Consider the following 27912-nt stretch of genomic DNA (forward strand, 5'->3'; position numbering starts at 1 on the left):
CCCTCCAAAAAAACCCCAATGCAGCTAGCTAGCTAATTTTTTGGCTATTGCTAGCTGTCTCCATAATCTCAATAAAATACTTTCATTGAATCCACTATGGCTTAAAAAAAGTATCATAACGGAGATATGGTGTTGACATGCTCCAGCTGTGACCATAGGAAAATTGACATTGTTCATCTAAAATATCAAATAATGTCAAACTTACCAGAGCATGTGTGCTATATATACATTCACCACAGCCAGGAGAATGAAAAGGGATCATCAGGGATATAGCTGATCATGCTATTGCCTGATTTAATGAGGTTTATGAAAAAATCTGACGGAGTTGACGGAAACAGAGGACACAACTTTGATAGGCAGATTTCTATGGAAAATATTTTTAGATGTTGATGGCATGCATTGTTTTATACATGTATAACCCTTATCTTTGATTTGATATAAATGTTTTCACAATTGTAGAGGTTTTTAAAGTTTTTGTAGGCTGGTGAATATTGTGACCTCTTGCTGAGGACAAGAGAAATAACATGGGCCGTCTAACCACTGGTCATACATTTAATCAAATATCCCCCCAAAAAGTAATTATCTATGCTAAAACATAACATCAGTATTCATAATTCCTTTAGATCTAACTTTGTGAGCATGTCAATCATTATTATTTTCTTTATTTTTGATATAAATAAGACTTTTCTATGTGGGACATGTTTTGTCCCGACTCTCAAGAATCAGTGATTTTATATTTACATATGTAGAAGCCCCGTAATAAACAGGACATCAATAAATTAATAAAAACTCATGTTGTTCCTCTCCACGGAAATCTTTAGTAAAAGACGAAAGATTTATACGATCTGAAGAGAAACATGAGCGTATTACTCCTTTACAGTAACTATAAGGGGAGTCACTCACTGACTTACAGCCTTCAGTGACGGTGCTGCGGATCGTCCCTTTTTAACTTTTAAACATCTCAAGAAAACATTCACAACTCAGTAGAATTTTATATTACACATACATGACGTCAAAACACAATTAGGTCTTTATTAAAAGTCTGATTCCGATAAGAAACTACATTCATTCACTTATCAGCATTAAACTAGCACTACTTCATCTTCATGAAGTTATAGTTTCATTTAACAATAAAGAAAGCCCTACACTAGGAAAGGCATCAAAAAATTAATAAGAACTCATGTTGTTCCCCTCCACGGAAATCTTTAGTAAAAGGCGAAAGATTTGTACGATCTGAAGAGAAAAATGAGTGTACTGTCTCTTTAGTGCCACTATGGGGGTAGTCATTCACTTACATACACCCTACAGTGACGGTGGCACTTCACACTTTAATCTTTGTGACGTCAGCCTGTGCTGGCTGGTTTTAGTTGACATGGTGATAGAAACACACTGACTGTTCTGCTCTCAGAATAATTTTTATGATTTAAGGTACTTGAATTACTTGATTTAATGAATGTATTAGATTCAATTTATGGTAAGAAATTCTTCATAAGAAACAGACACGCACACACACACACACACACACACACACACACACACACACACCTATATACAGTCTATGACACACACACACGCACACACACACACACACACGATTTGGAATTTTATTTTGAAGGCTACATAACGGTTTATACTTGCAGTAACGTAGCAACCAGCAGTAAGAAAGACGGCAGGTCACTCTGAATCGTCTTTTCTCAAACTCACGAAAGCAATGTCTGTAAATTTGCTAATTTGAAGTAATATATAATATGTAATGATAAGTTAATAAGTTTAGTATTGTAATGTGTGATGTTTATTAACTAACTTAAATCATACAAGAAGTTAGACGTAATTTGAGAGCTGATGTAAAGTGAGCGTTGCTTAGCAACAATGTGTATCAGCGTACTGTTAAGGTAAACGGCTCATTTGTGCCGTGTCGTTTTTTAGCATTATTACTGTTTATTAGTTTTCTTTACAGCGTGTCGCTATGGTTTTGTATTGTCTTTTATTTGCAGTATTTGCAAGACTCTCTGATCCTGGCTCAAGTGTGATACCTGAGTTTGGCTGACTGTTAAACTGTGATAACGTACACGAAGCACATAACACACAGGGACAACAGTACACTGACATCTGAAAACACTATTTAGTCATTCATAAAAACCCTCAAATAAGCTTACAAAATGTACAGTAGCTATATCTCTTTTTTGAGTCCTTCTTCGTCATTAATCTTCAATATTCTCATATGTAGCACTGCTGCCATCTGCTGGCCACAAAACAAAAAAACACATGTAGTCCTGAGTTATTAAATTACACTTTATTACTGGCTCTATTCCAGTTAATTCAAATCCGGAAAAAATATATTCTTCCATCAGTAAACAATTAACATTAAATCTCATTCTCACATAGTACAATACATTCATAATTCACATGACAGTTGGCACAATTAACACATTCGGCTCTTTTAATCTCATTATTAAAAGGCAGCTGGATCCGCAGTCACAGATACATCAATATATAATGAATTTTAATTAGCTGTCAAGGCTGTTTGAATCCCTATAAATCCCTAAAAAAGGGATTTATGTAGCTTTAAAGTCACATGAAGGTTCCTTGAATAGATTACAGTACCTAATTTGGAGCTAATTATAGGGAAAATGGAGACAGCTGGTTAATATGCTACCAATCAATTGCTATTATAACATAAAGAGTGTTTTTGTCAGTGTACGGCAGTATATAGTATATAGTTCAACATGTATGAAGAATAAAGTATGAAGTTTCTAATAATAAAATAGATTAATATTTGCTTGGGAGTTTGAATTTGGGAATTGTTGCAAGGAAATTCTTCAATTAATAAATTCTGCTCAACACCTTTCTCCATTTTCCACATAATAAAGTACCAAATAACACATTTCATTATGAAATTATTGGCAAATTAAGGATCTGTGAACCAAAGTCAACATTAAAAAATGAATTAAAAGTGAAACATGTGCTTTTCAAGACGGTAAGACAAAAGCTTCCACTTCCAAAAAAAAAAAGGGTTAACCAACTTCTGCTGTCAATGATTATTTAACAGGGGCGGCTGGAGTTTGCTCTCCCGGGTCGGTCAGTGCACTTCCTGTACAGTCAGCGGACCTTTTACCTTCTTTTTTTTTTGTATATAACACATGACAACATGTAAAGTTGTACAGCACAGTTTGAAAGGTTATGTCACACCTCTCTTATCCACAGTTATAGTTAACTCTCCTGTTGTCTTCAGGTCAAGGAAGGATAGGAGGAAGGAATGAGGAAGGGAGGAAAGAAGGAAGGAAGGAAGAAAGGACGGAAGGGAGGAAAGGAGTGAGGAGGAAAGAAAGGAAGGAAGGAGGGAGGGAGGAAGGAAGGAAGGAAGGAAAGGAGGAAAAGAGGAAGGAAGGAAGGAATGGTGGAAAGGAAATAAGGAAGGAAGGAGAGAAAGGAGGAAAATAGGAAGGAAGTAAGGAGAGAAGGAAGGAAAGGAGGAAAAGAGGAAGGAAGGAAGGAAGGAAAGGAGTAAGGAGGGAGGGAGGAAAAGAGGAAGGAAGGAAGGAAGAATGAAGGAAAGAGGGAGGAAGGAATGGAGGAAAAGTGGAAGGGAGGAAGAAGGAAGGAAAGAGGGAGGAAGGAATGGAGGGAGGGAGGAAAAAGGAATGAGAGAGGGAAGGAGAAAGGAAAAGAGGAAGGAAGGAAGGAAAGAAGGACAGAGAAAAGAAGGAAGGGAGGAAAGGAATGCAAGAATGACAGAAGGAAGGAAGGAGGGAGGGAGGAAGAGGGATGGAGGAAGGAAGGAAGGAAGGAAGGTAGGAAGGTAGGAGGGTTAAGGTCAAAGAGACATGATGTCGTTTGGCTTGTTGATGAGTCTTAAACACATAACAGCACCTATTGAATATTAAAGTATCTACATGAGCAGTTACTTCACATGAGGTAAAGATGATTATGTTATCGGTGATGAGGTTTCGTATTCTTGATGAAATGTCTGATGACGCCTGCATGATGAAATCCTTCTCATGGAGACAGTCTCTGGTACACCCAGCCTCCCTCTGCAGCGTGCTGAAACTCGCCCAGCTCGTTCTCTCCGTTCTCTCCATCCTTCGCCTTGGTGAAGACGATGCGGTCGTGGAGTCGGTTGGTCTGACCCTGCCAGAACTCGATCAGGTAAGGCTTGACGATGTAGCCGCCCCTGTTAAAGAAGCATGTCACCACTTCATATCACATCTAGAGTCTTAAAAAGGGAGAGGGACCCAACTGCAGTTAAGATGGCCGACCAGGGTGCCGCCATATATCTAATCCATGCCTGAAGTCCCAAGCGGAAGTTTCTTCTTCGTGTAATGTAATGCTTTTTCGGCATCCATAATACATCCATGGTCCCTATCGATTAGCACGTTATTCAAATATTGTATAAGTAGGGCTGTCAGCGTTAACGCGTTAATCGCAATTAGATTAATGCAATCCATAATGCGTTAATTTTTTTAAATTGCATTTTAATGTTGCAAGCCTTTTTGTCCCTTCTCCTCCCCCGTAGACGGCTCCTCTAGCTGTAGCGCTATGCTTTGAAGTGGCCTCCTGCAGTAAACCTACCGCGCTGATGGAAAGTAAGAGAGCTACTGGACTTTTGAACGGCTTGTTTAACTTTAAAACACTTCCAGACGCTTCAGTTGACAAGTCAAAAGTAAAATGCAACCTGTGTCAAACGGAGTTTAACTACCACCGGAGTACGTTGAGTTTGAGTTAGCACCTCCACGCGATTAACTTCCGCCTGAAACTTCCGGCAAGGATTGGCAATATATGAGCGGCGATTGACTAACTACCGCTTGGGACTTCCGGCAAGGATTGGATATATGGCGGCGCTCTTGTCGGCCATCTTTACTGCAGCAAGGTACTCTTGGAAAAAGGCACCAAAGCTAAATTCATTTCTAGTCTATTTTAGTGTGAAGAACAAAAGAAGGGAATGCTTACCAATAATCAGGCATAGGCACTTCTGTATCCTTGTACTTCTCCTCTAGTTCTGCATTTTTCTGCCTTAAATACTTAAAAAAAAGAGAGAACAAGATTAAATTCAGCTTTCAACTTTTATATACAGTGCTGTTAAAAAGTATTCACCCCCTAAATACTGACCTAAAGGAGGTAAATATTTATGTAATGACTTATTTTACATTATATATTTTTAATTAATTCACATTGCTTCATAGAAATCTGTTTTCACTTTGACATTAAAGAGGGGTTTTTTTGTAAATTCTTTTAAAAAAAGCCAAATTATATTGATCATGATTCGATTTATAAAAAGGGTCAATGACGCCTTTTTAATGTACATGTGGTTTAGTTTAAATTTAAAGGGTTAAAATATGAAAATAAAATATGAAAATAAAATATGAAAGGGAGGAAAGAAGGAAGGAAGAAAGGACGGAAGGGAGGAAAGGAGTCAGGAGGGAAGAAAGGAAGGAAGGGAGTAAGGAGAAAGGAGGGAGGGAGGAAGGAAGGAAAATAGTAAGGAGGGAAAGAGGAAGGAAGGAAGGAGAGAAAGGAGGAAAAGAGGAAGGAAGGAAGGAAGGAAGGAAGGAAGGAAGGAAGGAAGGAAGACCCAGAAGCAGTAAAAGAGGGTGAATACTTCTCATAATCACAGTATGACCTATATCTTAATTATTATATATTTTGGTCCTTACGTCTCTGTTGGGGACGGGAGTGCTCTGTCTGCTCACCACAGCCCCGATCTGGCTGCTCTTAGGTCGAGAGTGGAAGTAATCACAGGAGGTCTGGTAGGGGATCCGCTCCACTTTACCCTCGATACGAATCTACACAACCAAAAGTTCAAATTAATTAACCTTCCTGTCGTCCTCCCGGGTCAAATTGACCGGTCTGTTTTGACTGTTCCTTCCTTCCTTCCTTCCTTCCTTCTGTGCTTCCTCTCACCTTCTCCCTTTCTTTCCTTCTTCTCTCTATCCTCCCTTCTTTCCTTCATCCATCTCCCTTTCTTCCTTCCTTCTGTCCTTCCTCCCCCTACCTTCCTCTCTTTCTTCTTCTCTCCTTCTTTCCTCCCTCCCTCCTACCTTCTTTCCTTCCTTACTACTTTCCTCCATCCTTCCTTCCTTCCTTCTTTCCTCTGTCCTTCTTTCCTCCCTCCCTCCTACCTTCTTTCCTTCCTTACTACTTTCCCCCCATCCTTCCTTCCTTCCTTCTTTCCTCTGTCCTTCTTTCCTTCCTTCCTCCCTCCCTCCTACCTTCCTTACTTACTTCTTTCCTCCATCCTTCCTTCCTCCCTTCCTTATTTCCTTTCCTCCCTCCCTTCCTTCCTTCCGTCCTCCATCCCCCTTTCTTCCTTCTGTCGTTCCTTCCTTTCTCTCTCCTTCCTTCCTTCCTCCCTGCCTTCTTTCCTTTACTCCCTTCCTCCCTTCCTTCCTTGACTCGAACACAACAGGAGGGTTAAAGTAAATCCACTGATAGGATATGAAATGAGACGTTGAGTGATGCTGAGCTGGTACCTGTCTGTTCAGAGGCTCCCAGTAGAAGACCAAGCATGCATAAGGATTACTCTCCTGTGGACAAAAGATATTAAAGAAGTTAAATAAAAATGATATTTCAGTCAATGACCTTCATCAGTCATCAGGAGCCTCTTTATACATAAATAACCAGTTTAATATCTTTCAGTCTGTTTTATTAAAAGGTCAACTTGTGACTAATGTTCCTCTGATAATGACGTTTTCTTTTATTTTCTTATTGTATTCTGTCTTTTTACATCTGCCCATGTAAAGCATGTTGTAATATATACTAAACTTTAATAATATTATTGCTATATACAAATATCATTCTTTTACTCATCCACATTCTGGTAAATCTACTAAAAATGTCACTACATGATCAAATGACCCTTACACAGGAAAAACAATACGTATTTATGACCAAAGGAACCCTGTAGCTGTGCATTTCAAAGCATTTAAACTAGGGCTGTCAGGGTTAACGCGTTAATCGCGATTAGATTAATGTAATCCATAACGTGTAAATTTTTTTTTAAATCGCATTTTAATGTTGCAAGCCTTTTTGTCCCTTCTACTCCCCCGTAGACGGCTCCTCTAGCTGTAGCGCTATGCTTTGAAGTGGCCTCCTGCAGTAAACCTACCGCGCTGATGGAAAGTAAGAGAGCTACTGGACTTTTGAACGGCTTGTTTAACTTTAAAACACTTCCAGACGCTTCAGTTGACAAGTCAAAAGTAAAATGCAACCTGTGTCAAACGGAGTTTAACTACCACCGGAGTACGTCGAGTTTGAGTTAGCACCTCCACGCTAAACACCCAGGTGCAGCCAAGCCAGCCTCAGCTCCACCAAAGGACCATTTTGGAGTGTGGGAGTCGCAGCAGAGCCGTGATTGATTCCCAGTTAAGACACTCTGGTAAGAAATGCTTTACATTATGGGCTTAAAACTGCCTTCAAATGTAAAATAACAGGATTTTAAACATGCAATTCAAAACGTGATTAATCGTGATTAACTATGGAAATTCTGCAATTAATTGCGATTAAGAAAATTAATCGTTTGACAGCCCTAATTTAAACACAACCTATCCACATTAAGATAAGACACACAATACATGCTATATGACGCCTCCGCTCTGACAACGTTGCCACAGCAACCTGTCAGATTTGTCATTAATGTGGCCCAGTGTGAACAGACTCTGTGCAACAGAGCCTAATCCCATTTGGACACTTGCTAAAAACAGTGTGGACAGTCAGGACTAAACATCAGATTTGAATCAGATTTGCCTGCAGTGTGAACGCAGCCTTAGCAGTACAGACGTTGGATAAGATATGAAGATGACCTTTTTAGTGAGTATTGAGGCCACACATGGTCACTTATAGATCTATAAAGAGTCCAGATAGTCGTGTTACTAACCAGCTCGTTCCCTTTCCGGCTCTCGTAGTTTGTAAAGAATCTAAATCCTTCGTTGCTGTAACCTTTGAGGAGGACCATGCGGGCGGATGGACGTCCATCTCTGCACACACACACGCACACGCACACGCACACACACACACACACACACACACACAGAAAGTTGAGACTCGATGTGTGTAAAAGTGTAAGAAGTAATGATCCCACTCCTCATCCTCTCAGCTGGTGTGGTAACCTTACTTGGTGGCGGTGGAGATGCACATGGCGTTGGGCTCTCCTACTGCCGAGCACTTTGTGGCGTCATCGAACCAGTTTCCAAACTGTTTGACGGGATCCAGAGACACCAGCTGATTCTCCTCGAAGCACTGAGGACAAAACAATGATCCACTGTATATATAAAAGCACAAAGGAACAGACAACACTGCTGCTGATATATTAACTTCATGCAAACCTTTATTGACCCACTACCTCATCTCATGTCAGGTTAGAGTTTAACATTTCTAAATATGCACTACAGTCGAGAGAGCATGAAAACTCAAATATCCCATACTGTACTACAGCTGCTAATAGTTCAACAGAAATTAAACCAAATGAATATTAATAATGTCCCAATTCTCTGATTCCAGCTTCTCAAAGTTAAATAAATGTTGGTTAACTGGATATTTTTGCATTTTTTTAACCACAACTAAACTTTTTTTTTTGTCTTTATTCTTTATTTATACTCTATCTATTTATTTATTTACTTGTATTGGTTTTTAAATGCACCTCTGGGTTGTCATGTAAGTAATTTAGTTGTGCTACACTGTTTCAGATTATGATAATTTGTATTTAAACCATAATTTAGGCAAGTTTAGACTATTTTAAAGCCATAATTCTTGTACAAGCTGCAACATTTGAGACATTTGGCTTCTCTGGTTGAATAAGACATGCTTTAGTGCATAAAAGCATGTTGATATTTTCAAAATAAGATGTAAAATGTTTCCACTAATGTTAACAAATCACAAGTTAATACAAAGGTTAACTGATAGTTCAAATATTCATTCATTAGTTGAAGCTTTAGTGTGGACTAAAATGTGTCTGTGCCCCCAAATATGAATAAAACCCTCCAAAACAGTCAGATAATAAAACCGACCATGAGTCAGATTTGTTATATTGTTTCAGATGATGAATAATTTCATCAATTCAAACATGGTTTTGTCAATTTTAGACTATTTTAAAGCCATAATTCTTGTACATGCTGCTTTTGTTCAGGCAGCATTTGAGACATTTAGCTTCTCTGGTTGAATAGGACAAACTTTAGTGCAATAAAAGCTGTTAATATCCTTCAAAATAAGATGTTAAATGTTTCCACTAATGTTAATAAATCATAAATGAACTAGTAGTAAACATATTCATTCATTAGTTGCAGCTCCTTGCTGTACTGCAGGGTTAATGCAGGGTGAAGGTTAGTTACATTAAAGCAGCTGATTTACACACTGCAGCATTTTGTGCATTTAACAGCTGATCTGCAACACTGTGACCTTGCTAAACAGCTGATTTTAAGGTGTTGAGATTGCATAAGTCACCAGGTAAGTCTTCTTTAACTGTGCTTACCTCTTCATCTCCTTTGTATTTCTTCCTCATGTCACTCAGATCCATGCTGGTTGAGTCTGTTGTTGCTTTTCTGATCAACTTTTGTGCAAAATCGCTTCGGAGGCCAAATGTTACAGAGGCATGGGACGGAAGATTTCTGCCAAATAAACAGATATGGCTCAATAAATTGTTACTGAGTATGCGCCTCATGCTGGTCAAATTGACAGTGACGTAACCACGCATCCGCTCTTACGTAAAAAAAATTACGCAAACATATAATTTTAAGGTTTTTAATGCAGATTTTAAAGATTTTAAAGTTGCAATATCACACTTGAGGTTTAGATGTGTATTAAATAGAGTTTGTGTATATAACAGATTTGATTTTAGCAATAAAACCCTGCAGAGTGATGACGTCGATGATTAAAACTACACAGCGCTGCATGACGCTGCGTTCAGGTAACGTCGTACAGCTGAGTACCGAGAGGGAAACACCACTAATTGTAAAAAACAACAAAAAACTAGTAAAACGAAATATTTAAGGGATTTATGACACCAACATATCCCCCATTAAAAAATAGCTGCATACTTGTGAATAAATTGGTGGTAAAATTGCTGCAAAACAACTACAGATGGTGCTTACTTATAAATACAACTATCTATCTATCTATCTATCTATCTATCTAAACTATACTTTATTTTCCCCCACTACTGTATGTGATGTTTGATTACATAAAAATCTTATAAAGGTTAAAAAGGCTGTGTATTTTGTGTGGGGTTGTCGGGAATTGTGTTTGTTTTGCTGTAAAAAAAAATTGGATCAATGAATATAAAATTAGTATAAAATGAAAAGAAAATTAATCAAATAAAAGAATTACTATACTATATTTAGTGAAATCAAACGATCCATGTTTCCAAAGTAAAGTGAGGACGTATATAGCTAGCTGTATGTGACGTTCTTTTTCCCGAAGTGACCCTGAACGCATCACTTCTTCTGTCGTAACTTCCTCTTTATACATCTTCCTCTCTAGCATGGCGGCGACCTTGTGTAGAAATTTACTACCGAAACAGGGTAATATTGAGTTAACTCTTTATATTTAACACTATATATCTATCTGTAGTGAATTATCGCTTCATTTCATGTCTTTCTGGAGCCTTTTGGAGCTTCCGGTGCTTCATTTAGAGCATGTTTTCATTCATAACCTGCTGCAGCTTCACTTATCAGCTGTGTGTTTTTTTTTTTACATGTTTTTGTGTGTGTGTGTGTGTGTGTGTGTATGTGTGTGTGTGTGTGTGTGTGTGTGTGTGTGTGTGTGTGTGTGTGTTTCAGGATGGCTTCCTCTCACCCAGAGTGTCAGACATGGATCCAAAGCTGTGACTCGCCACAGGAAGCCCGTAAACTTCCTGAAGCAGAAGCTGATAGCTGTCACTCAGCACATCCCTCCTACACGGGTCATTCCTCCAGGGGCCTTCCCATCAGAGGCCAGCAGGACCCCCACTAAGGTAACATCAAGCAGGGCCCCCACTAGGTAACACCAGCAGGGTCCCTACTAAGGTAACACCAGGCAGGCAGGGCCCCCACTAGGTAACACTAGCTAAGGCCCCCACTAAGGTAACACCAGGCAGGGACTGCAGCAGGGCCACAGGGTTACTAAGGTAACATCAGCAGGGCCCGCACTAAGGTAACACCAGACAGGGACTGCAGCAGGGCCCCCACTAGGTAACACCAGCAGGGCCCCCACTAAGGTAACACCAGCAGGGCCCCCACTAAGGTAACACCAGCAGGGCCCCACTAAGGTAACACCAGCAGGGCCCCCACTAAGGTAACACCAGCAGGGCCCCACTAAGGTAACACCAGACAGGGACTGCAGCAGGGCCCCCACTAAGGTAACACCAGCAGGGCCCCCACTAAGGTAACACCAGCAGGGCCCCTACTAAGGTAACACCAGCAGGGCCCCCACTAGGTAACACCAGCAGGGCCCCACTAAGGTAACACCACACAGGGCCCCACTAAGGGAACATCAGCAGGGACTCCAGCAGGGCCCCCACTAAGGTAACACCAGCAGGGCCCCCACTAAGGTAACACCAGCAGGGCCCCCACTAGGTAACACCAGCAGGGCCCCCACTAAGGTAACACCAGACAGGGCCCCCACTAAGGTAACACCAGCAGGGCCCCCACTAAGGTAACACCAGCAGGGCCCCTACTAAGGTAACACCAGCCAGGGACTGCAGCAGGGCCCCCACTAAGGTAACACCAGGCAGGGACTGCAGCAGGGCCCCACTAAGGTAACACCAGGCAGGGCCCCCACTAAGGTAGACGTTGTGACTTGATGCCACTGCTTTACTAATATCTACATCAACCTCTTCTCTTTCTACCAGGAGAGTGATCTGGTGCTACTCTTGAAGAAGGATTTGAAGAAGGTGTTCCAGGACTTCAGGATGCTCGCTGTGGTTCAGAACAACGCCAGTAACGCCGAGGACATGATCCTCCTGAAGAACCGACTCCACAAACACAACATCCACGTCAAGTTCTTCCCCAACCAGGTAAAACCCAGTCCAGTTACCAGTAGACCAGTGTCTTTAATGATCCAATTCTTCATGCATTTCGTTATTAAGGACATATAACACAACAACGGTACATCAAACAATATAAATCAGGTAACGTTTAGTGCAAAGATGAAGAATAAATATGAATGTGACTATAAAGTGCATTAGTACAATAAATAAACAAGAATGAAGATTGCATGGGGGGGGGGGGGGGGAGATCGACTGAAAGCTCTTGACCCCATGGTGGTAGTTAAGTTGGCAGATGGGGCAAAGAGCTGGTTGACAGAGGAGGATTGGAGAGTTGGAGAAGGTGTGTAGATGTGAATAAGGTCAGAGAGATATGATGGTGCCAGGTTGGGAAGGATCTATTTGATAGGGAGCCAGTGAAGCTGCTGCAGGGCAGGACAGATGTGTTCAATACAGGGAGTTCTGGTTATGATACGAGCGGCTGCGTTCTGGACCAGTTGGAGTTTGTGAAGAGATTTGGGTTACCTGGACGTCTCCCTCTGTTACCCCTTTTCCACCAAGCTGGAGCCAGTGCTGGTTCGGAGCTAGTGCTAGAGCCAGTGCTCAGTTGGTGCTAATCCAAGCACCTCTTACCAACCTGTTGCTTTTCCACCGGCAAGGAGCCACACGATTACGTCACTGTATAACGTAGCCAGCGCACGGCTTTGAAGCACTTCCATGATTCACTAGTGAGAGGCAGCAACATGCCGCAAGGCATCTAGCCTGCCGGGAACGAAGAAGAAGAAGAAGAAGAAGAAGAAGAAGAAAAAAAAATAGTACTTTTAATCAACAAATCTTTAACCCTCTGTAAATGCCACGCTAGTCAGCTAATGAACGTTAGCCCCGCTAGCCGGCTTTGGCGGTGGAAAAGCAAAGAACCGGTGCTTAGTCAGGCTCTGGCTCCGAACCAGCACCAGCTCCAGCTCGGTGGACAAGGGGTATAGATGTGTTCGGGGCACGTCCAACTGGTAGGAGACCCTCAGGCAGACCCAGAACACACTTGAGGGATTATATGTCTCTCTCCTGGTCTGCTGGGAACGCCTTGGGATCGTCCAGGAGGAGCTGAGGGTGTTGCTGCAGTCAAAAGAGATGGGGTCAATTTGACCCGGGAGGATGACAGGAAGGTTAAATCTAGTTTTTTTTTCCCTGTGTGGATCATCAAAGTTTAATCTGATCTTCTACTCTGCTGGTTTCCAGGTGGTTCGGTCGTTCCTGCAGGACTGTGTCTACTCCAACATGAGTCCTCTGTTCTTCGGTCCGACGGTCCTCATCGTCTGTAAGGAGCCGAAAGCAAAGGAGATGCTGAAGACTCTGAGATCCAGCCCACAGATGACACTGATGGGTATGTTTTATATCTTTAACATCAAACTTTAAACATGTAGAATCATAATTAAATGTTTGCTAATAGGCTTTTCAAAATAAAACCTTTATTTTTATTGTGGGTGGGGGGGGTAATTGTATGTTTTAATGTTTCTCAAATCACATGTTTGTCTGTTTCATGTAAAGCACATTGAGTTGCTATTATGTATGAAATGCGCTATATAAATAAAACTGCCTTGCCTAAATCGTAATCACGAACTAATTTTGATTAATTGAGCAGCCTTAATAAGTAAAGTACACAAGCAATAAAAATAAAGTAAAACTGGCATCAAACATGACATTGGAAAAGATAAGGTACATTATTAAACGGAAACATCGTGTTTTTGATGACATCTGGAGACCTTTTATAAGTTTTTGAAGACATGATGTTAATGTTGGTAATCTGCTTCAGCAGGAGGAGGCTCTGAGGGAGTAGAATGTGTGTTATAATGTCCTGAGAAACACCCTTGAAATTCATAATGTAACTGTTATCAGTATGTGTCTACTTTTATTTATTTATTTATTTATTATTATTATTATTATTATTCCATCCTTTTTGCTTTATTTCCATCTCATTTTTATAGTTTTAATGGTTTACTTATTTAGAGAGGGGAAGAGGGGGAGGGAGGGAGTATAGAGAGAAAAAGTTTGCTCTGCTCCTTGCCTGTAAGAACAAAACCAATAAAAACATGCTTGAAAAAAAAAAAAAGTAAAACACTGACACCTTGATTTTAATGCATAGCAGCCTGTCTCATCTGATATTCAAGAACTTCTGCTGAAAATAACAGATTATTATTCTTATAATTTCTCTCGTCAGGCGCCTGCATAGACAACACGCTGCTGAGCCCTCAGGGTGTGCTGCGTTACTCCAAGCTGCCGTCGGTGTCGGTGATCCAGGGCGAGCTGGTGAGCGGTCTGACCATGCTGACCTCACACACGGCCTCCATGCTGCAGCAGCACCCGGCTCACCTCACGGCTCTGCTGCAGCAGTACGTCAAACAGCAGAGCCCCGACGGAGCCGCTGGGGATGCTCCGAAAGCAGAGGAGGCAACGTAGAGCCTCGGGAAAGGACTTACTGGGACTGTTAACTGGGGAGAGACTGTGATGATGGGGAACTGCGGAGCAAGAACATTCATATCGAAGGATTGGAGGTAGATGGTCGTCTGCTCAGTCTGAAACATCTGAGTGGAGCTTTGACTGGACTGGTTTCAGTGAAGCTGCAGACTGGACTGGTTTCAGTGAAGCTGCAGACTGGACTGGTTTCAGTGGAGCTGCAGACCGGACTGGTTTCAGTGAAGCTGCAGACCGGACTGGTTTCAGTGAAGCTGCAGACCGGACTGGTTTCAGTGAAGCTGCAGACTGGACTGGTTTCAGTGAAGCTGCAGACCGGACTGGTTTCAGTGAAGCTGCAGACTGGACTGGTTTCAGTGAAGCTGCAGACTGGACTGGTTTCAGTGAAGCTGCAGACTGGACTGGTTTCAGTGAAGCTGCAGACCGGACTGGTTTCAGTGAAGCTGCAGAAACATCAGTGTGGTCTGAGTGCTTCCTGTTATTTAAGGTTTGTCATACATAAATAAATGATATCAACACACAATGAATTCTGTGACTATTTAATGAGTCTAATATTCCTTATAGCAAGATTATAGTTTTCAACCTTTATCAACCAATCTTTATTTGTATAGCACCAAATCACAACACAGTCATCTCAAGGCACTTTCCACATAGAGCAGGTTCTAAACTGAACTCTTCAGGTTTTAACTTTAAAGAGACCCAACATTCCCACATGAGCAACAGTGGAGAGAAAAAACTCCCTTTTAACAGGAAGTAACCTCAGAACCAGACTCAGAGTGGGAGAACATCTGCCTCGACCGGTTGGAGTAGAGAGGAGAGAAAGGAAGGATAGAGGAGAGAGAGGAGAGAGGGGAAGGAGAGGAGAGAGAGAGGAAGGATAGGAGAGAGAGAGGAAGGATAGGAGAGAGAGGAAGGATAGGAGAGAGAGGAAGGAGAGGAGAGAGAGGAAGGATAGGAGAGAGAGAGGAAGGATAGGAGAGAGAGAGAAAGGAAGGAGAGGAGGGAGAGGAAGAGGAGAGGAGAGAGAGGAAGGAATCAGGTAATCTGGGCCTGTAGACGTCCAGATGACAGATTCCAGTCCCGGACCTTCTAGCTTCATTGTTGATTTTCATTGTGCTTCTCTCTCCTCTAACCTTCCTTTCTCTCCTCTCCTCTCCTTCCTCTCTCTCCTCTATCCTTCCTTTCTCTCCTCTATCCTTCCTCTTTTCCTTTGTCCTTCCCTCCGGCATTCCTTTTTCCTTCCTTTCTTTCTTCCTTCCTTCCTTCCTTCCTTCCCTCTTTTGATTCTTTCTTCCTCCCTTCCTTCCTTCCCTCCTTCTCTCCTTCCTTCCTTCCATCCATCCATCCTTCCTTCCTTTCTTTCTTTCTTTCTTTCTTTCTTTCTTCTTCCTTCCTTCCTTCCTTCCTTCCTTCCTTCCTTCCTTCCTTCCTTCCTTCCTTCCTTCCCTCCTTGACTCGAGGACAACAGGAGGGTTAAAGGGGAGTTTTTCCTTGCTGCTGTCACCAAATGCTGCTCATGTGGGAATATTTGGTGCCTTTAAATTAAATTAAATTAAATTAGATAGTATGATCTAACCTGCTCTGAGTGCAACGTGCCTTGAGATAAGTTTTATGTATAAATAAAAATAGATTGATAAAAGTCACCTGAGAGTTTCCAGTCTGCAGTGTGAACAGCAGCTTCCCTCCTTAATCCTGCAGGTTTTTGTCATTAACTTATTAAAGGGCATCATGTGATTTTGAAGTCACAGATTAAAAAAGCATTTAATTGATAACCTGAGTTAAAGTCATAATCTGTCATTGAGACATAGAGAACAGGACCAGCTGGTGTGGCGGAGGCAGCAGTGTTGTTTTTAAGGACATAAGTAGCATCATGAAAACCACTCCAGCCAAAATAAACACAAGTGGTCACATATCCTTCCTTCCTTCCTTCCTTCCTTCCTTCCTCCCTCCCCTCCTTTGCTTCTTTCTTCCTCCCTTCCTCCATTCCTTCCTCCCTCCCCTCCTTTGCTTCTTTCTTCCTCCCTTCCTTCCTTCCCTCCTTTGCTTCCATCTTCCTTCCTTCCTTCCTTCCTTCCTTTTTCCTCTCTCCCTCCCTCCTACCTTCCTTCCTTCCTTCCCTCCTTTCCTTCTTCCTTCCTTGCTTCCATCCTTCCTTCCTTCCTTCCCTCCTTTGCTTCTTTCTTCCTCCCTTCCTACCTTCCTTCCTCCATTCCTCCCTTCCTTCCTTCCTTCTTTCCTTCCTTCCTTCCTTCCTCCCTCCCCTCCTTTGCTTCTTTCTTCCTCCCTTCCTCCATTCCTTCCTTCCCTCCCTCCTTTCCTCCTTCCTTCCTTCCTTCCCTCCTTTGCTTCTTTCTTCCTCCCTTCCTTCCTTCCTTCCTTCCTTCCCTCCTTTGCTTCTTTCTTACTTCCTTCCTTCCTTCCTTCCTTCTTCCCTCTTTAATCCTGCAGGTTTTTGTTATTAACTATTAAAGGGCATCATGTGATTTTGTAGCATTTTAAGTCACAGATTAAAAAAGCATTGAATTGATAACCTGAGTTAAAGTCATAATCTGTCATTGAGACATAGAGAACAGGACCAGCTGGTGTGGCGGAGGCAGCAGTGTTGTTTTTAAGGACATAAGTAGCATCATGAAAACCACTCCAGCCAAAATAAACACAAGTGGTCACATATCCTTCCTTCCTCCCTCCTTCCTTCCTTCCTTTCTTTTTCCTCCCTCCCTCCCTCCCTCCCTCCCTCCCTCCCTCCTACCTTCCTTCCTCCCTCCCCTCCTTTGTTTCTTTCTTCCTCCCTTCCTACCTTCCTTCCTTCCTTCCTTCCTTCCTTCCTTCCTTCCTTCCTTCTTCCTTCCTTCCTCCATCCCCCTTCCTCCTTCCTTCCTTCCTCCTTTCATTCTTTCATTCCTTCTTTCCTTTCCTCCCTTCCTTCATTCCTCTTTTCTTCTTCTTCATCCTTCCTTCTCCCTTCCTTCTTTCCGTCTTTCTTCCTGTCTTCCTTACTTCCTTCCTCCATCCTTCCTTCCCTTCCTCCTTTGCTTCCATCTTCCTTCCTTCCTCCATTCCTTCCTTCCTTCCTCCCCTCCTTTGCTTCTTTCTTCCTCCCTTCCTCCATCCTCCCTTCCTTCCTTCCCTCCTTTCCTTCTTCCTTCCTTGCTTCCATCCTTCCTTCCTTCCCTCCTTGCTTCTTTCTTCCTCCCTTCCTACCTTCCTTCCTCCCTCCTCCATTCCTCCTTCCTTCCTTCCTTCTTTCCTTCCTTCCTTCCTTCCTCCCTCCCCTCCTTTGCTTCTTTCTTCCTCCCTTCCTCCATTCCTCCTTTGCTTCCATCTTCCTTCCTTCCTTCCTTTTCCTCTCTCTCCCTCCCCTCCTACCTTCCTTCCTTCCTTTCCCTCCTTTCTTTTTCCTCCCTCCCTCCCTCCCTCCCTCCTACCTTCTTCCTCCCTCCCCTCCTTTGCTTCTTTCTTCCTCCCTTCCTCCATTCCTCCCTTCCTTCTCCTCCATTCCTCCTTCCTCCTTCCTCCCTCCCCTCCTTTGCTTCTTTCTTCCTCCCTTCCTTCCTTCCCTCTTTGCTTCTCTTCTTCCTCCCTTCCTCCATTCCTAACTTCCTTCCTTCCTTCTTTCCTTCCTCCCTCCCCCTCCTTTGCTTCTTTCTTCTCCCTTCCTCATCCTTCCTTCCCTCCCTCCCTTTCCTCTCCTCCATCCTCCCTCCTTTGCTTCTTTCTCCTCCTTCCTTCCTTCCTTCCCTCCTTTGCTTCTTTCTTCCTCCCCTTCCTCCATTCCTCCTTCCTTCCTTCCTTCTTTCCTTCCTTCATTCCTCCCTCCCCTCCTTTGCTTCTTTCTTCCTCCCTTCCTCCATTCCTTCCTTCCCTCCTCCTTTCCTCCTTCCTTCCATCCTTCCCCTCCTTTGCTTCTTTCTTCCTCCTTTGCTTCTTTCTTCCTTGCTTCCATCCTTCCTTCCTTCCTTCCTTCCTTCCTTCCCTCCTTTGCTTCTTTCTTCCTCCCTTCCTACCTTCCTTCCTCCATTCCTCCCTTCCTTCCTTCCTTCTTTCCTTCCTTCCTTCCTTCCTCCCTCCCCTCCTTTGCTTCTTTCTTCCTCCCTTCCTCCATTCCTTCCTTCCCTCCCTCCTTTCCTCCTTCCCCCTTCCTCCCTTCCTTCCTTCCTCCTTTCATTCTTTCATTCCTTCTTTCCTTTCCTCCTTTCCTTCATTCCTCTTTTCCTTCTTCTTCCGTCCTTCCTTCCTCCCTTCCTTCTTTCCGTCTTTCTTCCTGTCTTCCTTACTTCCTTCCTTCCTTCCATCCTTCCTTCCTTCCTCCCTTGCTTCCTTCCTTCCTTCCTTCCTTCCCTCCTTTCCTTCTTCCTTCCTTCCTTCCTTCCTCTTTTCCTTTCTCCTTCCCTTCCTCATTCCTTTTTCCTTCCTTCCTTCCTTCCTTCCTTCCTTCCCTCTTTAATCCTGCAGGTTTTTGTTATTAACTTATTAAAGGGCATCATGTGATTTTTTAGTATTTTAAGTCACAGATTAAAAAAGCATTGAATTGATAACCTGAGTTAAAGTCATAATCTGTCATTGAGACATAGAGAACAGGACCAGCTGGTGTGGCGGAGGCAGCAGTGTTGTTTTTAAGGACATAAGTAGCATCATGAAAACCACTCCAGCCAAGATAAACACTAGTGGTCACATTTCCTTCCTTCCTTCCTTCCTTCCTTCCTTCCTTTTTCCTCCCTCCCTCCCTCCTACCTTCCTTCCTTTGCTTCTTTCTTCCTCCATTCCTTCCTTCCTCCCTTGCTTGCTTGCTTCCTTCCTTCCTTCCTTCCTTCCTCCATTCCTTCCTTCCTTCCTTCCTTCCTCCATTCCTTCCTTCCTTCTTTCCTCCCTCCCCTCCTTTGCTTCTTTCTTCCTCCCTTCCTCCATTCCTCCCTTCCTTCCTTCCTCCATTCCTTCCTTCCTTCCTTCCTCCCTCCCCTCCTTTGCTTCTTTCTTCCTCCCTTCCTTCCTTCCCTCCTTTGCTTCTTTCTTCCTCCCTCCTCCATTCCTCCCTTCCTTCCTTCTTTCCTTCCTTCCTTCCTTCCTCCCTCCCCTCCTTTGCTTCTTTCTTCCTCCCTTCCTCCATTTCTTCCTTCCCTCCTTTGCTTCTTTCTTCCTTCCTTCCTTCCTTCCTCCCCTCCTATAAAAAAAATCCTGCAGGTTTTTGTTATTAACTTATTAAAGGGCATCATGTGATTTTGTAGCATTTTAAGTCACAGATTAAAAAAGCATTGAATTGATAACCTGAGTTAAAGTCATAATCTGTCATTGAGACATAGAGAACAGGACCAGCTGGTGTGGCGGAGGCAGCAGTGTTGTTTTTAAGGACATAAGTAGCATCATGAAAACCACTCCAGCCAAGATAAACACAAGTGGTCACATATCCATCCTTCCTTCCTTCCTTCCTTCCTTCCTCCTACCTTCCTTCCTTCCTTCTTTCCTTCCTTCCTTTCCATCTTCCTTCCTTCCTTCCTTCCTTCCTCCATTCCTTCCTTCCTTCCTGCCTCCCTCCCCTCCTTTGCTTCTTTCTTCCACCATTCCTTCCTTCCCTCCCTCCTTTCCTCCTTCCCTCCCTCCTACCTTCCTTCCTTTGCTTCTTTCTTCCTCCCTTCCTCCATTCCTTCCTTCCTTCCTTCCTTCCTCCCTCCCCTCCTTTGCTTCTTTCTTCCTCCCTTCCTACCTTCCTTCCTTCCTTCCTTCCTTCCTTCCTTCCTACCTTCCTTCCTCCCTCCCCTCCTTTGCTTCTTTCTTCCTCCCTTCCTTCCTTCCCTCCTTTGCTTCTTTCTTCCATCCTTCCCTCCTTTGCTTCTTTCTTCCTCCCTTCCTTCCTTCCTTCCCTCCTTTGCTTCTTTCTTCCTTCCTTCCTATAAAAAAAAATCCTGCAGGTTTTTGTTATTAACTTATTAAAGGGCATCATGTGATTTTGTAGCATTTTAAGTCACAGATTAAAAAAGCATTGAATTGATAACCTGAGTTAAAGTCATAATCTGTCATTGAGACATAGAGAACAGGACCAGCTGGTGTGGCGGAGGCAGCAGTGTTGTTTTTAAGGACATAAGTAGCATCATGAAAACCACTCCAGCCAAAATAAACACAAGTGGTCACATATCCTGACACGTTAATCTGCAGATTACAGTATGTTAATCTGGGTCAGTTAGTCTATTATGGCCTGCTTTTTCTAGGAGAGACAGACACTACTCTCTTCATCACCGCACTCTTTGATTGTCACAACAGTTTCATACACATGGTTTAAATCAGAATCCAATACAAACTCTATTTAGGGGTAATTTAATGGATATAATTAATATTAGTATTATCAGGTTAAAGCAATTGGCACAACTCTGAAGATCATTTAATGCTGATATATTGAATTAAGGCTGCTGCATCTGCCATGTTTAGTGCTGTAATGTTGAATTAAAATGAGTAAATACATCGAAAATCACATCTTTTATTATAAAATATTAACATATATGACCTCACATGTTCACATTTAAACACCCTGTCAATCCCGTCACCTACTAACATAACGCAGCCTCTTCCACCCCCACACTCTGGTTTTCTTCTTTTTTTTTTTTTTTAAAGCTTCAAAATGAGTAAATGTGCAGAGTGATTGGAGGGTTGGGTCAGATTTACCCTCCACTACATCCCTGCTAGACACTCTGTGTAATTCCAGCTAATGCGGATAATGTCCAGGACACATTGCGCACGGCGCGCGCTGCCTGACGCGCAGCTCTCCTTGGATTTGTGCTCGTGTCACCCGCCGGCAGAGAGAGAGGGCACAGATTATATAGTCAGAATAAATGATCGTCTGTGGATGTAACATGTAGTTGGGACTCTTTTGGGACTTTTTTTTGCTGTTCATTGTGTTTTTTAGTGTGAGCAAGCCTCCATGGAAAAAGGATTTGTTCGTGGAAATGTTGATTTAAGGCAGATTCTTCAGCGCCAAACGAGACTTTTGTTGGATTTATCAAGTGATCACAAAACATGATGAGAGTCGGAGGTGAATTTCAGGTAAGACGTTTCTCTCTCTCTCTCTCTCTCTCTCTCTCTCTCTCTCTCTCTGTGTGTGTGTGTGTAGTCTCTATATCATTACCTCTAAAAACGATAATTGAAATATGAAAGTTTTCGTTACATTCTGGTGCAAAAAAACCCCCATCAGATAATCCAACATGATTTTTTACATATTATATCTAAAGTGCAGTAATAATCCCTGTCGTGTCCACACTGCTGCCACCTGTTCATCATGTTAAAATAAAAAAAATAACCTTTGCTTCAATCTATTTAAAACTTCCACCTTCCCCTTCACTCGTGTGCTGCAGCAGTGACATCTTAATGGGCTTTAGATTATAGAGCCTCTGAGGCCCTGAATAGTTCACAGGAGCCCAAAAGCACTTCAGTTGACACCAGTTCACTGTCACTAAGGACTTGAATCAACCTGACTGCTAATAATAATGAACCATTTCCACTTTAATACATCAATATAGCTATTTACTGTTTAGCTGTTTGTGCTTTCACTTCCAATCCACACACTTTTACTGCTGTGTATCCAATTAGTGACAGATTATAAACCTTTCATCACCTCGTATTTTCATTTATTAAACATATTTGTGCTTTTATTTTGGTAAATAACAGTCACTTTTGTACTGCCTATAGAGTAAAAGTTGGAAAAACAATAGACTCATTTATAAATTAAGAGTTTTTGAACCATTTTTATTCCAGAAAAGAGATTATATAAAATGCTGTAATCTCTGTATTTTTTTTTCTATCTCCATCCTACTAGCGTGATACTACCTTCACCTAGGATGGCTTATTTTGTCAGATTTCCAAAATGATGCTCTGATGACCTTAATCTGTCTTTTCTCTTCAGTTTTGGGTCAAATATGATGAGGGGAATGACTCTCTGACTCTGACCAGGAATGATTTGTCTATTTTGAGCAGCCTTCTTGCATATTTCTAATTATTCCCAGTGAGATTGCTCCAGATGTATATTTAACTGTAAATTAAGAGATTTTAAATAGCTAGTTTTTGCATTTAAATGAGTTGCACATGCAGGCTGTTTTTTCTCTGCAGGAGCTTTTGAATCTATCTGCACCCCATTAAAAAATAAAACAGTAAAAATCTCATCCTACCTTTTGAGTAAGCAAGCTCAGAAAACGTGCAAATCCTTTCATCCTGTTTCCATCACATGTTTTCATCACTGAGGTCAATCACTCCTCCTCCTCTTCCTCCTCTTCCTCCTCCTCCTCCTCCTCCTCCTGCAGCTCTTACATAACAGAGCCAGGCTGCTTCTGCTCAGATTTAAAGGGATGTTTGTTTGAACTTTGATGACCCATATTCTCACTGCTTGATGTTCTTCTGCAGGACTCTACAGGTGAAAACGTGATTCATGACAGGTTTCTCTACCTGAGTGAATAAATGGATTAATAAATGGATTAAATGCTGCAGATGCAAAGGCAGGAAGTAAAGGCTGAAAGAAGTGATCATGTTTCTTCTTCATGATAATAAATTTTGGTTATTATCTCATAAATATGTTCAGCTACTCAGCTCCAGGGAAGTTTTAATTAGTCATCTGATTTTTTTACACTTTACTTTCACTTTAATCACATTTACTGTACTTTACATTTTTATCATTTTACTTACTTTACATTTACTTTAATGACTTTACACATATACTTATATACTGTGTTCACATTTACATTGCATTTTCTAACTTTACTACATTTTACTTTACTTACTTTACATTTACTTTACATTTTCTCATGTTATTATATTTTACTTTATTTACTTGATTACATTTACTTTACTTTATATTTTCCAGCTTTATTACATTTTATTTTACTTACTTTATATTTACTTTACATTTTCTCACTTTATTACATTTTACTTTATTACATTTTACTTTATTACATTTACATTTATTTTATATCTTTTAACCTTACTACATTTTACTTTACTTTACTTACTTCACATTTACATTTATTCTATATTTTCTCAGCTTACTACATTTTACTTTACTTACTTTATATTTACTTAACATTTACTTTATATCTTCTAACTTTACTACATTTTACTTTACTTACTTAACATTTACTTTATAACTTTACATTTTACTTTAAACTCTTTACATTTACTGCTGTATCATATCAACTGAAAACATTGTGATTTTAAAGTTTTTTAGGACTAAAGCTGCAATAAATTAGCCGGCTAACTGATTAGTTGATCATCAGAAAGTTAACAGGCAACTGAATAATAGTTTTTATCATTTTTTTAAACATTTATGCCCAAAAAATACTCGTTGCAGCCTCTCAATTCTCAGATTTTAAGCTTTTTGCATCATAAATGATTGGAAATTGACCATCTTTGATCATTTTCGAGCTCTAACAGTCACATTTCTGACCTTTCCCCTCACATTTTAATCACTTTATCTATAAAACACCAGCCCTTAAATAATCCCTCAGATGAATTGATACTAAAAATAATCTTTACTTTCATCCTTACGTAGGATGAGTGTGTTTGTGTCACTGCTCTCACTGCTCTCACTGCTCTCGCTGCTCTCTGCCCTGTGATCATTTTTTTTTTCCAAGTAACGAGTCGCTAAATAAATCCCTTGAAAAACCAATTAAGCAGAGGTCAGTAATCCTCTCCTTACAGACGGCATCGGCCACGGAGGCACACACTGGAGCCGCTAAAACAACATGTGCAAAACATGCTGTACCTGAGTATCCGGGGTGATCTCATTATACTGCAAGTTTGATCTGAAGCTATTTACTATTATTTGGAATATTTAACCATTTATCCACATTATGCATTATACTGAATACCAGGGTCTAACAAATATCCACATATCTACTTAATTAATTAATATTTTAACATAAAAATTAATGATATTTACTATTATTTGGAATATTTCATCATTTATCCACATTACGCATTATACTTGGTCAAACTAATATCCACATATCTACTTAATTAATTCATATTTGAGCATAAAAATGAATTATATTTACAATATATCCACATATCTATTTAATTAATTAATATTTTAACATAAAAATGAATTATATTTACTATTATTTGGAATATTTAATCATTTATCGGCATTATGCATTATACTGGGTCACACAAATATCCACATATCTACTTAATTAATTAATATTTGAGCATAAAAATTAATTATATTTACTATTATTCGTCATATTTAATCATTTATCGGCATTATACATTATACTGGGTCAAACAAATATCCACATATCTACTTAATTAATTAATATTTGAGCATAAAAATTAATTATATTTACTATTATTTGTCATATTTAATCATTTATCCACATTATGCATTATACTGTATACCAGGGTCTAACAAATATCCACATATCTACTTAATTAATTAATATTTTAACATAAAAATCAATTATATTTACTATTATTTGGAATATTTAACCATTTATCGACATTATGCATTATACTTGGTCAAACTAATATCCACATATCTACTTAATTAATTAATATTTGAGCATAAAAATTAATGATATTTACTATTATTTGTCATATTTAATCATTTATCGGCATTATGCATTATACTGAATACTAGGGTCAAACAAATATCCACATATCTACTTAATTAATTAATATTTGAGCATAAAAATGAATTATATTTACTATTATTTGTCATATTTAATCATTTATCGGTATTATGCATTATACTGAATACCAGGGTCTATCAAATATCCACATATCTATTTAATTAATTAATATTTGAGCATAAAAATTAATGATATTTACTATTATTTGTCATATTTAATCATTTATCGGCATTATGCATTATACTGAATACTAGGGTCAAACAAATATCCACATATCTACTTAATTAATTAATATTTGAGCATAAAAATCAATTATATTTATTATTATTTGGAATATTTATTAATATATCGACATTATGCATTATACTGGGCTAACAAATATCCACATATCTATTTAATTAATTAATATTTGAGCATGAAAATTAATTATATTTACAATATATCCACATATCTACTTAATTAATTCATATTTGAGCATAAAAATCAATTATATTTACTATTATTTGGAATATTTAATCATTTATCCACATTATGCATTATACTGGGTCAAACTAATATCCATATATCTACTTAATTAATTAATATTTGAGCATAAAAATTAATGATATTTACTATTATTTGGCATATTTAATCATTTATCCACATTATGCATTATACTGAATACCAGGGTCTAACAAATATCCACATATCTACTTAATTAATTAATATTTGAGCATAAAAATTAATGATATTTACTATTATTTGGCATATTTAATCATTTATCCACATTATGCATTATACTGGGTCAAACACATATCCATATATCTACTTAATTAATTCATATTTGAGCATGAGAATTAATTATATTTACAATATATCCACATATCTATTTAATTAATTAATATTTGAGCATAAAAATGAATTATATTTACTATTATTTGGCATATTTCATCATTTATAGACATTATGCATTATACTGGGTCAAACAAATATCCGCATATCTACTTAATTAATTCATATTTGAGCATGAGAATTAATTATATTTACAATATATCCGCATATCTACTTAATTAATTCATATTTGAGCATAAAAATGAATTATATTTATTATTATTTGGAATATTTAATCATTTATCCACATTATGCATTATACTGGGCTAACAAATATCCACATATCTACTTCCCCTCTCCCTCTCTTCTTCCTTGTTTCCTCCCTCCCTCCTACCTTCCTTTCTTCCTCCCTCCCTCCCTCCTTTCCTTCCTTCCTTCTTCCTCCCTCCCTCCCTCCCTCCCTCCCTCCTTTCCTTCTTTCTTCCTTCCTTTTTCCTTCCTTCCTTTCCTTCCTTCTTTCCTCTGTCCTCCTTTCCTTCCTTCCTTCCTCCTTCCTTTCTCCCTCTCTCCTTCATATTTGAGCATAAAAATTAATTATATTTACTATTATTTGGAATATTTATTAATTTATCGACATTATGCATTATACTGGGTCAAACTAATATCCACATATCTATTTAATTAATTAATATTTTAGCATATATTTATAATATTTCTATGTTTGAGTGCACAGGAGGAGACATAATAACATAAAATCATCATCATCATCATCATCATCATCATCATCATCATCATCATCATCATCATCACAGCAGCGACTCTAATATAAAGTGCTGTAGAGGATGTTCTCAAATATTATCAACATCTGTTTGACTCAATTATAAAAATGGACGTTGTAATATTCAGATATATTGGATTGGAAGATATTTTACATTTTATTATTTATTTATTTATTTATTTATTTGAGCACTGACTGACTGTTCCTCTTTTTAACTTGAGCACATTATCTTCTTCATCATTTAGTCATTTAGTCGTCGACTTTTATAACAGCAGTAAGATTTAAGATGTGCAAACAGATAATTTAGCTTCATTACACAGGTCAAGAAAGGACAGAAGGAAGGAAGGAAGGACAGGAGGAAGGAAGGAAAGGAGGAAAAGAGGAAGGTAGTAAGGAAGGAAGGAAGGAAGGAAAGGAGTAAGGATGAAAAGAGGAAGGAATTTAGGAGAGAAGGAAGGGAAGAAGGAAGCAAGGAAGGGAAGAAGGAGAGAAGGAAGGAAGGAAAGGAGTAAGGAGGAAAAGAGGAAGGTAGTAAGGAGAGAAGGAAGGAAGGAAAGGAGTAAGGATGAAAAGAGCAAGGAAGTTAGAAGAGAAGGAAGGGAAGAAGGAAAGGAGGAAGGAAAGAAGTAAGGACGAAAAGAGGAAGGAATTTAGGAGAGAAGGAAAGGAGGAAGGAAGGAAAGGAGTAAGAAGGGAAGAAGGAAGGAAGGAAGGAAGGAAGGAAGGAAAGAAGGAAGCAAGGAAGGGTGGAAGGAAGAATGAGCAAAGAAAGAGGGGAGGAAGGAAGGAAAGGAGTAAGGACGAAAAGAGGAAGGAATTTAGAAGAGAAGGAAGGAAGGAAGGAAGGAAGGAAGGAAGGAAAGGAGTAAGGACGAAAAGAGGAAGGAATTTAGGAGAGAAGGAAAGGAAGAAGGAAGGAAGGAAGGAAGGAAAGGAGCAAGAAGGGAGGAAGGAAGGAAGGAAGGAAGGAAGGAAGGAGGACGGAGCAAAGAAAGAGGGGAGGAAGGGAAGAAGGAAGGAAAAATTCAAGAAAGAGGGAAGAAGGAAGAGTCAAAAGAGAGATGGGGTCAATTAACAGAACAACCTTCCTTCCTTCCTTCCCCCCTTTCCTTCCTTCTTCCTCCCTCCTTTCCTTCCTTCCTTCCTTCCTTCTTTCCTGTCCTCCTTTCCTTCCTTCCTCCTTCATTTCTCCCTCTCTCCTTCCTTTCTTCCTTCTTTCCTCCCATCCTCCCTTCCTCCCTCCTTTCCTTCCTTCCCTCCTTCCCTTGCTTCCCCCCTTCCTTCTTTCCTCCCTCCTTTCCTTC

The 27912-nt window shown here is 40.1% G+C and overlaps 2 protein-coding genes and 2 non-coding genes across 4 annotated transcripts; 1 reads left to right on the forward strand and 3 right to left on the reverse strand.

The window, feature by feature from the left end:
* Positions 1 to 750: 750 nt before the first annotated feature.
* On the reverse strand, positions 751 to 864 carry LOC128381995 (U5 spliceosomal RNA). The gene has a single exon (XR_008323649.1). It is a non-coding gene; the product is annotated as a U5 spliceosomal RNA (small nuclear RNA).
* Positions 865 to 1138: 274 nt separating this feature from the next.
* LOC128381993 (U5 spliceosomal RNA) lies at positions 1139 to 1253 on the reverse strand. The gene has a single exon (XR_008323646.1). It is a non-coding gene; the product is annotated as a U5 spliceosomal RNA (small nuclear RNA).
* Positions 1254 to 3712: 2459 nt separating this feature from the next.
* pnpo (pyridoxamine 5'-phosphate oxidase) lies at positions 3713 to 9649 on the reverse strand. Its single transcript, XM_053341472.1, has 7 exons — positions 9461 to 9649; positions 8108 to 8232; positions 7871 to 7970; positions 6468 to 6521; positions 5652 to 5780; positions 4948 to 5018; positions 3713 to 4171 (listed from the first exon to the last, which is right to left on the reverse strand). The coding sequence occupies exons 1-7, from the start codon at positions 9647 to 9649 to the stop codon at positions 3997 to 3999; spliced, it is 843 nt and encodes a 280-aa protein (XP_053197447.1). The 3' UTR covers positions 3713 to 3996.
* Positions 9650 to 10457: 808 nt separating this feature from the next.
* Positions 10458 to 14550, forward strand: mrpl10 (mitochondrial ribosomal protein L10). The gene is made up of 5 exons (XM_053341478.1): positions 10458 to 10508; positions 10767 to 10939; positions 11816 to 11980; positions 13187 to 13331; positions 14166 to 14550. Exons 1-5 carry the CDS (start codon positions 10469 to 10471, stop codon positions 14402 to 14404), a joined length of 762 nt encoding a protein of 253 aa, XP_053197453.1. The 5' UTR covers positions 10458 to 10468; the 3' UTR covers positions 14405 to 14550.
* The last annotated feature ends 13362 nt before the right edge of the window (positions 14551 to 27912 follow it).

This window comes from Scomber japonicus, chromosome 20 (genome assembly GCF_027409825.1).
Source record: "Scomber japonicus isolate fScoJap1 chromosome 20, fScoJap1.pri, whole genome shotgun sequence".
NCBI lineage: Eukaryota > Metazoa > Chordata > Actinopteri > Scombriformes > Scombridae > Scomber > Scomber japonicus.

Coding starts and splice junctions, on each gene's coding strand:
- mrpl10 (XM_053341478.1), top strand. CDS start 10,469: ATGGCGGCGACCTTGTGTAGAAATTTACTACCGAAACAGG. Junction 10,509..10,766: donor AAATTTACTACCGAAACAGG/GTAATATTGAGT, acceptor TGTGTGTTTCAG/GATGGCTTCCTCTCACCCAG. Junction 10,940..11,815: donor CCAGCAGGACCCCCACTAAG/GTAACATCAAGC, acceptor TCTTTCTACCAG/GAGAGTGATCTGGTGCTACT.
- pnpo (XM_053341472.1), bottom strand. CDS start 9,649: ATGAGGCGCATACTCAGTAACAATTTATTGAGCCATATCTGTTTATTT. Junction 8,233..9,460: donor AATACAAAGGAGATGAAGAG/GTAAGCACAGTT, acceptor TTTTGTCCTCAG/TGCTTCGAGGAGAATCAGCT. Junction 4,172..4,947: donor GTGCCTATGCCTGATTATTG/GTAAGCATTCCC, acceptor CTTCTTTAACAG/GGGCGGCTACATCGTCAAGC.